The sequence below is a fragment of the Schistocerca americana genome, chromosome 1 (assembly GCF_021461395.2).
Source record: "Schistocerca americana isolate TAMUIC-IGC-003095 chromosome 1, iqSchAmer2.1, whole genome shotgun sequence".
Classification (NCBI taxonomy): Eukaryota; Metazoa; Arthropoda; class Insecta; order Orthoptera; family Acrididae; genus Schistocerca; species Schistocerca americana.
The window spans coordinates 235,021,892-235,037,877 of record NC_060119.1 but is presented as its reverse complement, the minus strand read 5'-3'; the positions used below and the strand labels follow the sequence as shown (position 1 = coordinate 235,037,877).

The following is a 15,986-nucleotide window of genomic DNA, read 5'->3' as shown; positions in this document are numbered from 1 at the left end:
CCAGTGCTCCTACGGAGTTAAAACACCATAGAACTAGCATTGCATTTCTGGCCAATAACTGTCATGTGCTGTCATTAGCCACCCGCGCCATCAACGTGGCGAATGTACTGTCAAGTGCACTTCCGTGGGTTCAGATGCTCCGCTTCCTGTAGTTCAATTCGCACGAGTTTGTTCCACTCATGGGGTTCTGGTTCCCAGTGGTTATTGATCCAGTCAGCCTGTGCAGTACCAGAACTGACAGTGTTGCCTTCTGCAGATATTAAAGTGGTGATGAAGGATGTCCTTACGTTTGTGACATCTCTCTCTCTCTCTCTCTCTCTCTCTCTCTCTCTCTCTCTCTCTCTCTCCCTCTCTCTCTCCTTTTTTACCATAGTGTTCACTTTGGCCTACCATGGACCCAGTGTTTCTGAAATGTTAGCAGGAACAGTTGTGCCTACAGAAGGAACTGCAGCAGCTGCAGCTACGACAATAGAAGCAATAGGAGCAGATGTAGACACTGATAAGCCAGATGCTGACTCGCAGGCAAGGGCCATCTGCCTATGGGGCAGTTTTCTTCTCCGCCCCCACTGCCCCTGGCACATTTTTCCAGTTTCAATGAATCTATGGAGGGGTAGGAGAATTATCTGTGCTGGTTCTTGCTGTATTGCCAGGTAAGGCACAGCTGATCCATTTCATGGGGCCACCTTGTTGTTGTCCAGGAGTGTGGGTTTATATGAAGTTGTCCAAAATTTGAAACCTTCCAAAGAGACCAAGTTGCTTTCCTTTGACAAGCTTTGTCAGTTGCTTACCCAATTATTTCGTACAACAAACTCATATGGTAGTGGCAAGGTTGCAGTTCAACAGCACCACAAGCGGCCTGGGTAGTTGTATGTGGCCTGGATCACTGATTTGAAAGGCCTCTCACACAAGTGTCATTTTGATTGTCCCAAATGTGCTACCTCTCACCCAGACTTGCTAATTCGGTGTGTGATTGTCCAGTTAGCTCCTGATCTCGAGGTTCAGACTAGGGCGTTGACCTTGTTCAACTTTTATCCAACATTTCCCAAATTGCGGAATCACATGAGATTGCAGCAGTGGATTGGGACATCCTTTCTGATAATTGTCAGGTAGCACAATTCGGTGTGTGATCAATGGCCCCTGGTACCCCCAACCCCACACGGGCGACCACATCAAGCCATTGTCAACCCACCAGCACCCGAGAACCTGAAAGAGCTCCAGTCTAGTTTGGGTAAGATTTCGTATTATGCTCAGTTCACTCCCCAAGCTGCACATGTCCACTAGCCTATTAACCAGCTTCACAAAACGGGCATTAAATTTGTCTGGTTTGCTGAATGTCCACCAGCTTTCCAATCTCTCAGGCAGCATTTGTGCTATGCTCCCTGACTGACTTAACTTTACACCAGTATGGCATTGGTTTCTGTTGACGGCATGATAGGTTGCGACCACTACGGCTGCTGACCCATTTTCCGGAAAATCATTTCAGCGGTCCAGATGGGTTGGCCAAAACATGACTCTTAGGGTGCAGATCCAGCACAGCATACATTTTTTCTTTTGTGTGCTCAACTCATCGTTGTCTCAGCAATCCTCATGCTTGCCACAGGGGAGCAATGGTGTTGAGTGGTTGCCCAACCAGCACTGCACCTCTTCTTCTCTATTTGCTGCATACACTGTGCTGGGATATGACTTGGATGAAGGCGTTGGTGCAATGTCACATTTACTGGCTGGTGATCAATTGTGACACCAAACATTTGGTGTGGGCTTGCGTGGCATGTGCACAGAACTTGGTCACACTGCCGTGCCATTTCTCTCCTTGGCTGATCCCAAGCACCCTTGGAAAAGCATGCACATCTATTTTGGGGGTCCATTTTTGGGCGGCATGTCGCTGTTGGTGGTCGATACATTGCCGAATTTCCTGAAAACAGCCAACTGTCGCCACTGACATCATTCATCTGTTATCAGTTATTTTTGCCATTGAGGAATCTCCTAGGACCCTCATGTCTGATAACAGTAGGCAATTTGTGTCGTAGGAGTTTTGCTTCTGCAATGGTATTCAGCATCTGACTACTGCCCCATTCCACTTGGCTTCTAACTCATAAGCGAAGCACACTGTGTGTTCATTCGAAACCAAGCTGAGGAAGTCCATGTTCACCGCTACCCGCGACGATGATTGTCGAGTTTTCTGGCTACGTACTGAGTGACGCTGGTCAATGAGTGCAGTCCAGCAAAATGTTTGTATGGGTACCAGCAGTGGGGACTCCTGGAGATGCTGCATCCAAAGTCACAAGCTTCGCACCACCATCGCCTGCTGCGATTCCCTCCTGGGGATCCAGTTTGGGCCCGGTCCTTCGGCTGGCAGCTGGGGCAGCTTCAGGATGTTGTGGTGAGCCACAAAGGTTGGCAGTTGTTCAAGGTGTGTGTCGGTGGAGAGCAACTTATTCACTATGCCCATCAGTTGCACCCATGCCCTGACGGAGCATTGTTGTTGCGGCCTTCCAGTCGATGAGCAGCATTGTTGATCACACTGTTAGTCCTAGAGCGAGCTCCCACTTGCAGCAGCATGTCGCATCATTGCTACACCCTTCCTGTCTTCCTGCTGCCTGCAGGCCCACTGCGGCTCCCCCCTCCACTTTCATGGTGGAGCCCTTGGATTTCAACCTGCCTCCTTCCCCTTCTGCCTCCTATTCCCTTTCGTTGATGGAGGCAGCCTCATCCTGATTGATTGCCAGAGGTGAACTCCGCAGCCTCTCCAGAGGTGGACTCCGCAGCCTCTATGTCCTTCCACCCTTCTGGCTGAGCTGGCAGTGTCGCTGTTGCCTCCTTCAGTGGTCAGTCCACTACCGAGTTCTCTGATGCTCTCTCCAGTTCTGCACCAGAGGTCATGGCCGAAGCCTGACCATTTTCAGGCCTACTCGGCCTTTACAGCGGGGAGGGATTTAATATCCCCACCAGCAGACGTCACGACGGAGGCAGATGAGCTGGCATGGGTAGAACAGTGGGATAGTTCAGAAACCCGCCATGGAGGACAGAGGATGAATGTGTCACATCATATGGGCAGACCCGATGACAGAAATGATACTTGCAAGTAGCAGCAAGGGGAATAGAGCAGCGCTCCTGCAGAGTTAAACCGCTGTAGAACTAGCCTTGCACTGCTGCTGAGAACTGGCATGTGCTCAGTCATTAGCTGGCTCACCCACTGTGTGCCGAGTTTACTGTCATGTGGGTATCTACATGGGTTTGGATGCTCCGCTTCCCATAGTTCAATTTTCACGGCGAGTTCATTCCACTCACGGGGTTCTTTTCCCCGGTGGTTACCAAGTCACAATTGGCCTGTGAAGCAACCATGCCGACTGTGTAGGGGAGTGGCTCTCTCATGACTTCTGCAGATACTAAACAAAGTTTGAGACCTCTAAAGGTCAACTTACATTTTGCATATGTGCCAATCAAGAGGACTAAAACTTTGGACAAATTTTTGCTCACTTTGAGGTAAAATAAAGTTTAGGCAGACCATTGTAAATCAGACATGTTAGGTATAAATCTGCAATATGATATGCACTGCGTTTTTGCCTTTCATCTAGTATGTTTTGAACTTATTAAGTTTTATTGCCAAAAGATCAAAGAATTTAGCACAATTTTGTTCATATATTAATGGGATCTGTGATAATGTTCACACAGTGTTACAATACATGAAGTTGAAAACTGGCTACATTTTTGGAATTATGATCTAGATAGGTTCTGGTTTTCCAATTTAAAAATTATACAGTTTATTGCTACACTCTGATTGTATTTAAAAGTTATCATACCTTTCATTGCTACACTTTGATTGTATTTCAGTTGAACTATCTTGTCAAATGCAGCATCAACATCATCCAGTGTAAACAATTCAAAGTCCTCCATGTTGTGCCGAGACTGAAAGCACAAGGAATGAATTAAACTTGGCAATATTACATACTTTTTTTATTTTTCACATTATACAAGGGAGAAAAGCCATCTACACATATTCCATGAACACAGCTTCAGGTTTTCAAAACACGCCTTTTAACTGAAGAATATACCTCTTACACAAAACATTTATCTCTAACTAAGTCAAGTAATGTATCATTACTTACTGTAAAGAAGACATGTCAAGTCGCAAACAGGCACAATTAACAGAGACTCACATTAAGCTTTCTGCCACAGCTTTCATCAGTAATAGACCACAGCTTTCATCAGTAATAGAGCCATTCACACACACACACACACACACACACACACACACACACACACAGGCAAGCACACCAAATGCACAGATGACCGCCAACTCCAGCATCTTGGGCCAGAACACAACATCACATGGGATGCAAGCAGCAATCTGGAGAGCGCAAGGAAGGGGTAGTAGTGTATGGATAAGGAGCGAAAAGAACACTGTCAGTTGGAGTGTGCAGCAGGGACTAGACTGCCAAAAGACGCAGCGTCAAGAGGTAGTGTGGGAGGGATGTTGGGGGGGGGGGGGGGGCAAAAACAGGAGAGGAGCGGAGAAAGACGGGTGGATGCATTGGCAGAGGGCTGCAAATAAGCAGAGTGGGAGATGAGAATGGGGGAGAGGTGATACGAGAGAGGAGGTGGAAACTGTTGGGTGGAGGGTGTGGGGACAGTATGTTACCGCAGGTTAAGGCCGGAAGTGAAGAATTTGTTACAATGATAACTCCCACCTGTGCGGTTCAGAAAAGCTGGTGTTGGAGGGAAGGATCTAGATGGCTCGGGTAGTGAAGCAGCCATTGAAATCAAGTGTGTTATGTTCAGCTGGATGTTGTGCCACAGGGTTGTTTACCTTGCTTTTGGCCACAGTCTGGCTGTGACTATTCATCCTGCTGCACAGCTGGTTGGTAGTCATACCAATATAAAAAGCTGGGCAATGATTGCAGCAGAGCTGGTAAATGACATGGCTGCTTTCACACGTGGTCCAGCCCCTGATGGCGTAGCATAAACCTGTGACAGGACTGGAACAGAAAGTGCTGGGTGGATGTATTGGGCAATTTTTGCATGTGGGTCTTCCACAGGGATATGATCCTTGTGGCAAAGGGTTGGCATAGGGAGTAGCGTAGGAATGGACTAGGATGTTGTGGAATTTGCGTGGGCAATGGAACACCACTTTAAGGGGCAGGGGGAGTATATCTCAGGTAGGATGTCCCTCATTTCAGGGCATGATGATAAGTAATCAAAGCCCTGGCGAAGGATGTAGTTCAGTTGTTCCAATCTGGGGCGGTACTGGGTGATGAAGAGGACACTCATTTGTGGCTGGTTCTTGGGGGGGTGGTGGAAGGATTGGGAGTGTGAGGAGAAATGGCATGGGAGATCTGTTTGTGAATTAGGCCTGGGGGCTAGTGCCTGTCTGTGAAGACCTTGGTGAGACTCAACATACTGAGCACAGGAGCTTTTGTCACTGCAGATATGCCATCCCCGGATGGCCAGGCTATATGGGAAGGATCTTTTGGTGTGAAAGAGAGGATAGCTGTCAAAATGCACAGACTGTTTGTGCTTGGTGGGTTTAATGTGGACAGAGGTATGAATGGAGCCATCAGAGAGGGGGAGGTCAACATCTACAAAGGTGGCGTGCTGGGTTGAGGATGAAGATATCATCAATGAACGTGAATTAATCTTTATTTACAACTGACTGTTTCGACTATGTCACTATTTCAAGTACCAGCAATTACAATTTTGATGAAAACAGGTACGGATACCAATGTCACTCTTGTTATAGTAGCTATCTTGTACTCACCTCCAGAGTGATGTGACATCAATATTGCATTGTTAGTGGATTGTTTTGTAACTGTCACTGCTTTAATAAGATCGTAAATGATGTCAAGATGTTTAAAATGTTGATTACGACGTAACAGCAGTTTGACAATTCCACTCTTACGACACTATATGTTTACAGAGATTGTGCAGATGAACAGCTATATTATTTTATGAACTAAAATTTGTTATGATTATCTTTAGTTGTTGCATATGTTACTTCCGATTTATCAATTTTCGTGTCCTAAAACTTCGATAAGTTTTTAAGGTAGTACTTGTGTCTCAATTCTGTATGTCTATTTAATATTTTTTGTGGGTATTTTCTCATGTACATATAAATGTGTAATTCCTCAACAACGTACATTGCAAAATCTTTTGGTATTCTGTGCAGAATCTGTAGTGCATTTTCGATAGTACCAGAAGTGTGATTTTGATTTTTCAAGTGTAGAATCAAGTTCGACTGATTATGACCGTTCTCTCTAATGTGTTCTTTGTACCTCACATTAAAATTTCTTCCTGTTTGGCCAATGTAAAAGCTATTACAGATGCCACATGTGATTTTATATATGCCTGGGTTATCATATTTCGATGTTCTAGTGGTGGTGGAATGTAATTTTATTGACAGGTTGTTATTGGTTCGAAAGGCAAGTGGAATATTTGTGGCTTTAAAAAGTGAATCAATTCTGTTGGAGATTCTACCAATGTAGACTTCTTGTACGTATCTGATTTTCTGTGTCGGTGATGTTTCTTGAGTTAGGCATATACCTCTCTGATTTGTATTCTGCTTCGGTGTTTTAAATTTTTAATATAATTTTGTGATTATGTTGGGGTCAAAATCATTTGTATAGGTTATATAACGAATTGTGTTAAGTTCTTATTGAGTTTCTGTTTTTTTTTTCTTTTCTTTTTTTTTTTTTAATGGGTCGTTATTTAACTTATTAGTCATTGAATGGAAAAATGCTAGTTTATGAGCCACTGGATGACAGGAACTGGTATTTATAATATTTTCAGATGTGGTATTCTTTCTGTAGATGTCGTATGTGTGGCAATTATTATTTTTGCCAATTGTGAGGTCTAGATAGCTAATGGTATTGTCTTTCTCAGTTTCCACAGTGAATTTAATTTCAGGGTGCAGTTGGTTAAGTTTTCGGTGGCTATTTTCAATATCTGTGTGGCTGCCATCTACCGATATGAGGCTACCATCTACATACCTAAAACAGTATAGAATTTGGTTGAGAATAGGCCAATCTGAGTTAAAGAATTTGTCTTCCAAAGAATTTAGGAAAATATCAGCTAATGTACCTGCTACACTATTACCCAAGGCTACTCCATCTGCTTGGGTATAAATTTTGTTGTTAAATTCAAAATAATTTTGTGCTAATGCTATTTCCAAAAGATGTGTAATTTCAAGTGTTCCAGCCATTGATATTTTCCTACATTGTAACAGGTTGTATTTTATTATTTGGATTTTTTTCTGTAGTGGCACACTGGTGTATAGATTAGTGACACTAAGTGAAATAAATTTACCATTATGTCGGATTTGTATGTATTTTATATCTCTTGCCAGAGTACGCAAATATTTGATTGTGTACTTTTTGTTGAAAGTATAAAGTTTTGTTATTAGTGTGTTCAGTTTTTTGCTTATCAAATATTATGGGCTATTTATGCAATTAATACAGTCCGAATCGGAACCATCAGTTTATGTGTCTCTGGTTGCACTCATAATTTTGGTGTAGTTGGATTGATTATTGTGTATGTTCTGTGAGAATGGTATTATAGTTTTTAATGGCTTTGTTTATTTTAGTTGCAAACCTGTTGATGGGGTAGCTTGGCAATTCTGTAATATTGTTTGATTCAATGAATGACATGACCTTATCTATAGTCATTTTTGTTGAGTATGACCACACTATTCCCTTTATCAGCTTTTAATGTTGTATCACTTAATAGCAGTTTATCATTTATATTATACAGAATTTTCTGTTCTGTCTTGGGCTGGTATTTGTATGCATTTTGTCTGCTTAATTCACAGTCTATAATGTTTATTATATTAACCATAATTTCATTTTGTTTTCTGCATGAGAGATTACTTACACCAATTGCAACTTAAGTGGTGGCTATCAAATGCTTTACAGAGTTTTTCTCTAGTGTTGGGGCTATGTTGTATTTCAGACCTTTTGTAAGCAGATTTGTTTCATTACCTGTAAATTCTATATTTGTGAAATTTTCTAAACGTGGGTAAAACTGAAAATCAGTTCCTATTCATGTGTAGGTAGTCATATGTGATGCTGAATGAGTAAAAGTTTTGTGAGTTTCTTGTTATGGGTACATCAAATATGTCTGCTTGTGTTCCATATATATCTATCTACAAACTACACAATATAATCAAAAGTTAATGTTGTTACGCTGTTACTTAACTTAAGATGTGCTACATAGAGTTCTTGATTAACTATTTCTTTTTTATGTAATTTGTCCCGTATTTCATGTCTTATCCACAATATTGCTGTATAGATCTCGATTTGAGGTACAAGATCTGGTCTTGCAGTCACTTTTATGTAGGCTTACGTAGGAATGACATTACTTCAAAGACAATGCTCACTGTATTTGATGCCTTCAATTATCTTCACCAATTTGACTTTTAAGCGAATAAAACACAGAATGTTCCCCTTTAATTCATGAGACGATATCGTCAACAATTTTGCTTCTTTACGGCCAGCAGCAAATATTTGTCTGATAACGACGCGATTATTAGAGTACATACACCAAATAGCTGTTTATAATGAGTAATCTTTTATTTACGACAAATTGTTTCAGTTCTATCGCCATTTTCAAGTACCAGCAATTACAATTTTGGTGAGAACATGTATGGATACCAATGTCATTCATTCATATTAAAGTAACTGTCTTGCACTCATATCTAGATTGATGTGACGTCCATATTGCCTCATTAGTGGACTGTTTAGTAACTGTCACTGCTTTCATAAGATTGTAAATGATGTTAAGATGTTGAATAAAAAATAAATAGCCCATCAATTTTGATAAGCAAAAAACTAAACACAATAATAACAAAACTTTACACTTTCAACAAAAAATACACAATCAAAAATTCACGTACTCTGGCAAGAGAGATAAAAGGCATACAACTCCCACCTAATGGTAAATTTGTGTCACTAATCTATACACCAATGTGCCAGTACAGAAAACAATCCAAGTAATAAAATATAACCTGTTACAATGTAGGAAAATATCTATGGCACCCTGAAATTAAATTCGCTGTGGAAACTGAGAAAGACAATACCATTAACTATCTAGACCTCACAATTGGCAAAAATAATAATTGTCATACATTGGATATCTATAGAAAGAACATCACTTCTGACAATATTATAAATCCCAATTCCTGTCATCCAATGGCTCATAAACTAGCATTTTTCCATTCAATAACTAATAAATTAAATAACCTCCCATTAGAAAAACCAGAAATTCAAAAAGAACTTAACACACTTCATTATATAGCCTATACAAATGATTTTGACCCCAACATAATCGCAAAATTATATTACAAATGTAAAACACAAAAGCAGAACACAATACATAACGGTATATGCCTAACTCGAGAAACATCACCTACACAGAAAATAAGATACATACCAGCAGTCAACCTTGGTAGAATCTCCAACAGAATTAATGCACTTTTTAAAGCCACAAATATTCAACTAGCCTTTTGAACCAATAACAACCTGTCAATAAAATTACGTTCCGCCAACACTAGAACACCGAAATATGATGACCCAGGCATATATAAAATCACATGTGGCAGCTGTAATAGCTTTACATTGGCCAAACAGGAAGATATTTTAACATGAGGTATAAAGAACACATTAGAGAGAACAAACATACTTATTTGAGCTTCTTTCTACACTTGAAAAAACAAAATCACACTGCTGATACTATAAAAAATGCTCTGCAGATTCTGCACAGAATACCAAATGGGTTTGCAATGAACATTCTTGAGGAATTACAAATTTATATGTACATGAGAAAATATCCACAAAAAATACTAAATGAACACACAGAATTTAGACACAAGTACTACCTTAAAAACTTTAATCAACTTTTAGAACACAAAAATGGATAAATCAAAAGTAAGATATGCAACAAACAAAGATAATCATAACAAATTTTAATTGATTAAATAATACCTCTGTTCATCTGCACAATCTTTGTAAACACATAGCGTCTTAAGAGTGGAACTGTCAAACTGCTGTCCCGCTATAATTAACATTTTATTTTCAACACCCTGACATCCTTTACGATCTTATTACAGCAGTGACAGTTACAAAACAGTTCACTAACTATGAAATATGGATGTTGCGCCGATCAAGACGTGAGTATACGACTGATACTTTAATATGAATGACACTGGCATCCACACCTGTTCTCACCAAAATTGTAACTGCTGGTTTTTGAAAATGGTGATTAAGCCAAAACAGTCTGTCGTAAACAAAGATTATTTATTATACGCAGCTATTGGGTGTATGTACTCTACGAACTTGAACCGGACTAGGAGTTTGGTGTTTTGGGAGGCTAGGAATGTCTCCTCTAGACGACTCATAAAAATGTTGGCATAGGAGGGTGCCATGTGGGTGCCCATGGCTGTGCCAGAGATTTGTTTATATATCCCCCCTTCAAATGAGAAGTAGTTGTAGGTTAGGATACAGTTAGTATAGTGTATGAAGAATGAGGCAGTGGGTTTGGAGTCTGAAGGGCACTGGGAAAGGCATTGTTCAATATTGGTAAGACCATGAGCATGAGGGATGTTGGTGGATAGGGAGCTGGCATCAACAGCGACAAGTAGGGATCCGTACACCACTATCGCTTTCCCTTCCTTGCCCCCTGCAGATTGCTGCTTGCATCCCATGTGATGATGTATTCTGGCCTGAGATGATGGTTGCGTGTGCGTGAGGTGTGTGTGTGTGTGTGTGTGTGTGTGTGTGTGTGTGTGTGTGTGTTTTACTGACAAAGGCTGTGGCCGAAAGTTTTACGTGAATGTCATTTAATGGTGCCTGTCTCGAACTTTGTGTGTCTTCTTTACTGTAAGTAACAATCTATCATCTCCTTCACTGTTGATATTCTTACCTGGAGTTTCCATCGTTTGAGGAAATATATCAGTAGAACGAATCTATCAGAAGTAAGCATGAGAACAATCAGCAAAATGTCAAAGGGAAGGGCATAAATCCTTGCCAAAGTAGAAATCCTTGAGATTTTCTTGGTGCCAGGACACAATCTTTCTTCTCATGAATGGGCAACTATAGATTTCATTTTCACAAGAAAATCAAATGTAGTTTGTCTGTGGACTATCTATATTCATATTCTGCATATCACCACAAAAGTGCATGGCAAAGGTTAGGTTCCATTGCACCAGTTATCAAGGTTTCTTCCTGTTCCATTCACATACAGAGCACAGGAAGAATGAATGATCTCTACATGAGTGATACATAGTAGGTTGCAGTACATTCCTAGTTCTTGAAACTTTTTTAGTAGGCTTTTTCAGGATATTTTATTTGTACCTTCAGGAGTCTGACGGTTCAGTTTCTTCAACATTGCCGTAAGACTCTACCATGGGTCAAACAAACCTGTGGCCATTTGTGCTGCACTTCTCTGCATACACTCAATATCCCCTGTTAGTCTTATTTCCTTGGGCAATATTCCAGAATGAGTTGCATGAGTGTTTTGTATGAAATCTCATTTGTAGATTGATTGTACTTCCCCAGTATTCTACCAATGAACCAAAATAGCTACTGCTTTACCCACAATGTATATGATCATTCCATTTCATATCCCTACAGAGTGTTACAATCAGCTATTTGTATGAGTTGTGATTCACTGATATTATAGTCATATGATTTTTCATTTATTAACATTTAAAGCAAGTTGCCAAACTTTGCACCACTTTGAAATCTTATCAATATCTGACTACATATTTATGCAGCTACTTTCAGACATTACTTACTTTTAGGTAACTGTATCATCTGCAAAAAGTCTGAGGTTACTATTAATATTTTCCACAAGGTCATTAATATACAACATGGACAGTAAGGGTCCCAACATACTTCCCTGAGGCACAACCAAGTTACTTCTACAACTGATGATTACTCTCAATCCAAGACAACATGCTGTATCCTTCCTATCAAAAAGTCCTCAATCCAGTCACAAATTTCACTTGATACCCCAAATGCTCGAACTTTTAGAAACACTGCATCTACCTGACTGCCTTGATACAAAGCTTTCAGTATGATACATGAAGAAAGTGCGAGTTGTGTTTCACTTGATCAATGTTTTCGGAATGCACGCTGGTTGACATGGTGAAGATCATTCTGTTGAAGATACCTCATTATGTTTGAACTCAGATTATGTTCTGAGACTCTACAACAAATCAATGTCAAAGATACTGAACAGAAGCTTTGTGGATCACTTCTACTACCATTCTTGTAGATGAGTTTTACCTGTGCTTTCTTCCAACTGCTGGGCACAATTTTTTGTTCAAAGTATCTACGATACATTATAATTAGAAGAGAGGCTAACAATCTGATATAGATTCCATCAGCCCCTGGAGCTTTGTCCAACTTAAATTTTAGCTGTTTCTCAACTTCACTAACACTGATTTCACTCATCTTTTCAGTGATATAAGGATTTAATATTGGGAACTTCTAGGTCTTACTTTGTGAAGGAACATTTGAAAACAGAGTTAAGCATTTCAGCTTTTGCTTTGCCATCCTCAATTTCAGTTCCTGTCTCATTCGCTAGGGACTGGACATTAACTCTGCTGCCACTAACAACCTTTACGTACAACCAGAACATAATATCTGGATTTTGCAAAAGATCATTTGACAATATTCTGCTATGGTAGTCACTAAAAGTTTCAAGTACTATAGTCTGGGAGATGAGTCTTTGGTATTGACAGCTCGGTAGCGTCTTTCCGTTGCCTAGCGACTGCAGGCAGGCAGCCAATGACGGCCTGACTTTGAGCGGGTAGCAAGGGCCATGTTGCCGCTCTGAAACCCGGTCGCGCGCGCTTATGAAACTTACCAGTGTCTCGCGTGCAGGCGGTGCGGTCGTTCGTCGTTTGTCTGAAGTTGAATTCGCAGTTTATTTCGTATTTAGTGTTTCTTTGTTTATGTTTCGTTGTAAACAAAGTCTAGTGCGGCAGGTAGTACCAGCCCAACACAAGAAGTGAAACGGAGGAAGAAAAGTGTGCTACACACCCAGGCCCGTGAATTCGTGTGCTCTGTGAGAGATTACTTTGAGAAAGAAAAGGACAAAGGTGGGCCCTTAATTCCTGTTGTTCAGGTTGTGAAGAGAACTGCAGCAGCATTGAAAATAAGTAAGAACACTGTTGTAAAGATAGGGAAAGAACAGTATAGTGTAGATTGTGACGAGAGTGGCACAACAAAGCTGCACACACCAGGAAAGAAGCGACCGAGAAATAAGCAGGTGACAGCTTTGGACGATTTTCAGAAAGACGCTATTCGTCGTCATATATACAGCTATTATAAGAGAAGGGAACATCCCACTCTATCTAAATTACTGGTGTCGCTTCAGAAAGACGATCTTTTTAAAGGGAGCAAATTTTCATTGCGTACAGTGTTGAAAGACATAGGCTTCAGCTATTCACTGTTTAACGGACGCAAAATATTAATGGAAAGGACAGATGTAGTTGCACGGTGGTGCAGATTTCTGCGCAGGATCATGGGTGTGGAATTCGAAAGTATAGTGTGGTTAGATGAAACTTGGGTCAATGCTAGCCATTCTTTACGTAGAGGCTGGAATGATGGAACGCCCGAGGGGACAATGGCAGTGCCTGTTGGCAAAGGAGGGCGTATTATTGTCTTACATGCAGGAACATCAAAAGGTTTTGTGCCAAACTGCTTGAAAATGTTTCGGTCAAAAAAGACGGGAGATTACCATGAAGAAATGAACGGTGTAGTATTTCAAGAATGGTTCGAGACATCGCTTATGACGAATCTGACAAGTCCATCAGTGATTGTTATGGACAATGCGCCTTATCATTCCGTTGTTCACGATAAGGCACCAACCTTGGCAACAAAAAAAGACGATATCATTCACTGGTTGAAACGGCGAAAAGTAGATTTCAGAAAAGATTTAAGGAAGGCGGAACTGCTCGAAATTGTGGCACAAAAGAAACCCCAATTTCCAACATATGTAATTGATGAGGTTGCTAAAAGGTACGGGCATGAAATCGTTCGGCTTCCTCCATACCACTGTTACTTCAATGCAATTGAAGGAGTGTGGGCGCAGATAAAAAATTACATTGCTGCAAACAATAAAAAATTCACGATCTCTGAAGTGGAAACTCTCCTTCCAGCAGCTATCAATAAAGTGACAAGCGAGACGTGGGCTAAAATTGTAAACAGCACTGCAAGTGCCATCAGAGAGGCGGCCAAAACCGAAGGGGTTGTGGAAGAATGCATCGAAAATTTAATTATACATCTGGGAGAGAGCAGTGATAGTTCGAGTAGTGCTGAGGAACACAATGTCAAATCAGATTCTGACAGTGATGTGAGTCGTGTTTTTCCATTACAGTAACTACAACGTATTCAGGAATGTAAGGAGGGAGTTTGCTATCGATCTACAACCAGATCATCATATTGTGAGTACTTTCTTCAGATTATAACTCTTAATACACTGACCAATTATTCTGTAGCTTGTAGAAGAACAAATTAATAATGCTAATTCTTAACAATAGAAACCAAAACTGCTAATGTTCAACAACTTGCGAAAATAGTTTTCATTTCAGTTGTGAAATTTAACAAATAACTTTATTATGTTTCAGCATCTTAGATACTTGTACTAAATAGCTCTTATCAGCTTTCGAGTTAATATATTTCAAGCATCAACTTTAAATAAATTCACACGTACCAATACGACTTGTATTTTGTCTCGCTTTTATTTCTGCTGCTAGGGAATGCGTGTAGCAGACAGGGTGCCGCGTGCTGTGAGCCACGTTCGGCAACAGCGCCGTCTGCCCGCCAGAACTGTCAGTACCAATCACTCGTCTCACGGACTATAACCTCTTGATAGCCAAACAAGTTTCATTTAGAATCTCTCTACCTATAGTCCTACGCTGTTTTACACCTATTATGTAGTAGTCTCTGTTTTTTTACAAGTTTCTTTACAGTGACTGTATACCATGGAGGGTCCCTCCCATTACGAATTGTTCTACTGGGTTCATATCTATTCAGTGCATGGTCAATTATTCTTTTAAAATTGAGCCATAGTTCCTCTATATGCTCCTACCCTGTGCTGAGAATTTCAAGTTCCTCATCGAGATATGATGCTACTGATTTTTATCTAGTTTCCTGAACATAACTACCTTTCTGGTTGTCTTTGTTGCCATACCAGTTTCAATGTGGACAGCCTCAAGGAGGTCACGTCTATTTGTTGCCATTAGATCCAATATATTTCCATCATGAGTGGGGTTCCAAACCATCTGTTCTGCATAATTTTCAGAGAAAACATTTAGTAATGTTTCACAGAATGTCCTATCACACTAACCATTAACTGCAATTTTCCCAACTAATAGTTGGATAAAATCTCCAACAATGATTACAGTATGATTGGGGAACTTGCATATAAGTGAACTGAGGTTTTCGTTACATCAGGAGATGAGTCTGGCGGGTAATACAAGGATCCAATTACAATTTTATACCCACTCCTGATACAGAGTTCTGCCCAAACAATCTTACATGTAGCTTTAATTTCTATCTCAGAGGATTTGAGTTTCTTGTCTACTGTGACAAATACATCACCTCAATTTCCCATTAGCCTATCATTTTGATATACACTTCAACTTTCTCCAAAAATCTCACTGCTATAAATTTAGGGTTCAACCAGCTTTCTGTATCCAGTGTTATGTGAACTTCACTGTTTTTCAAGAGCGATTCGAACTCTGGCACTTTGTTGTGAATGCTTACACAGTTAACAACAAGGATTTTAATACTCTCACCTGTGGGAGGCATTTCTTTCAATCCTACCTTGGTATTTCTGGGTTTCCTACAGCTACTGATATCTGGATTGGATGGAGAGTCGCCTAATCTACAGAAACCCTGTGTCACCTCACACACAATCATCTATCTGGGTAGCAGCCTCTGGTTTTTAGTGCACATATGAGCCATTTAGGGGCATCTTACAGTTCT

The 15,986-nt window shown here is 40.6% G+C and overlaps 1 protein-coding gene across 1 annotated transcript in view; it reads right to left on the bottom strand.

Annotated features, from left to right (window-relative positions):
* Positions 1–15,986, bottom strand: part of LOC124621755 (probable cleavage and polyadenylation specificity factor subunit 2) — a 185,372-nt gene that overhangs the window by 150,306 nt on the left and 19,080 nt on the right. Inside the window, exon 4 of the mRNA XM_047147168.1 lies at positions 3,801–3,906. Within this exon, the coding sequence (XP_047003124.1) occupies positions 3,801–3,906 (106 nt within the window). The remainder of the gene's footprint in view (positions 1–3,800; positions 3,907–15,986) is intronic.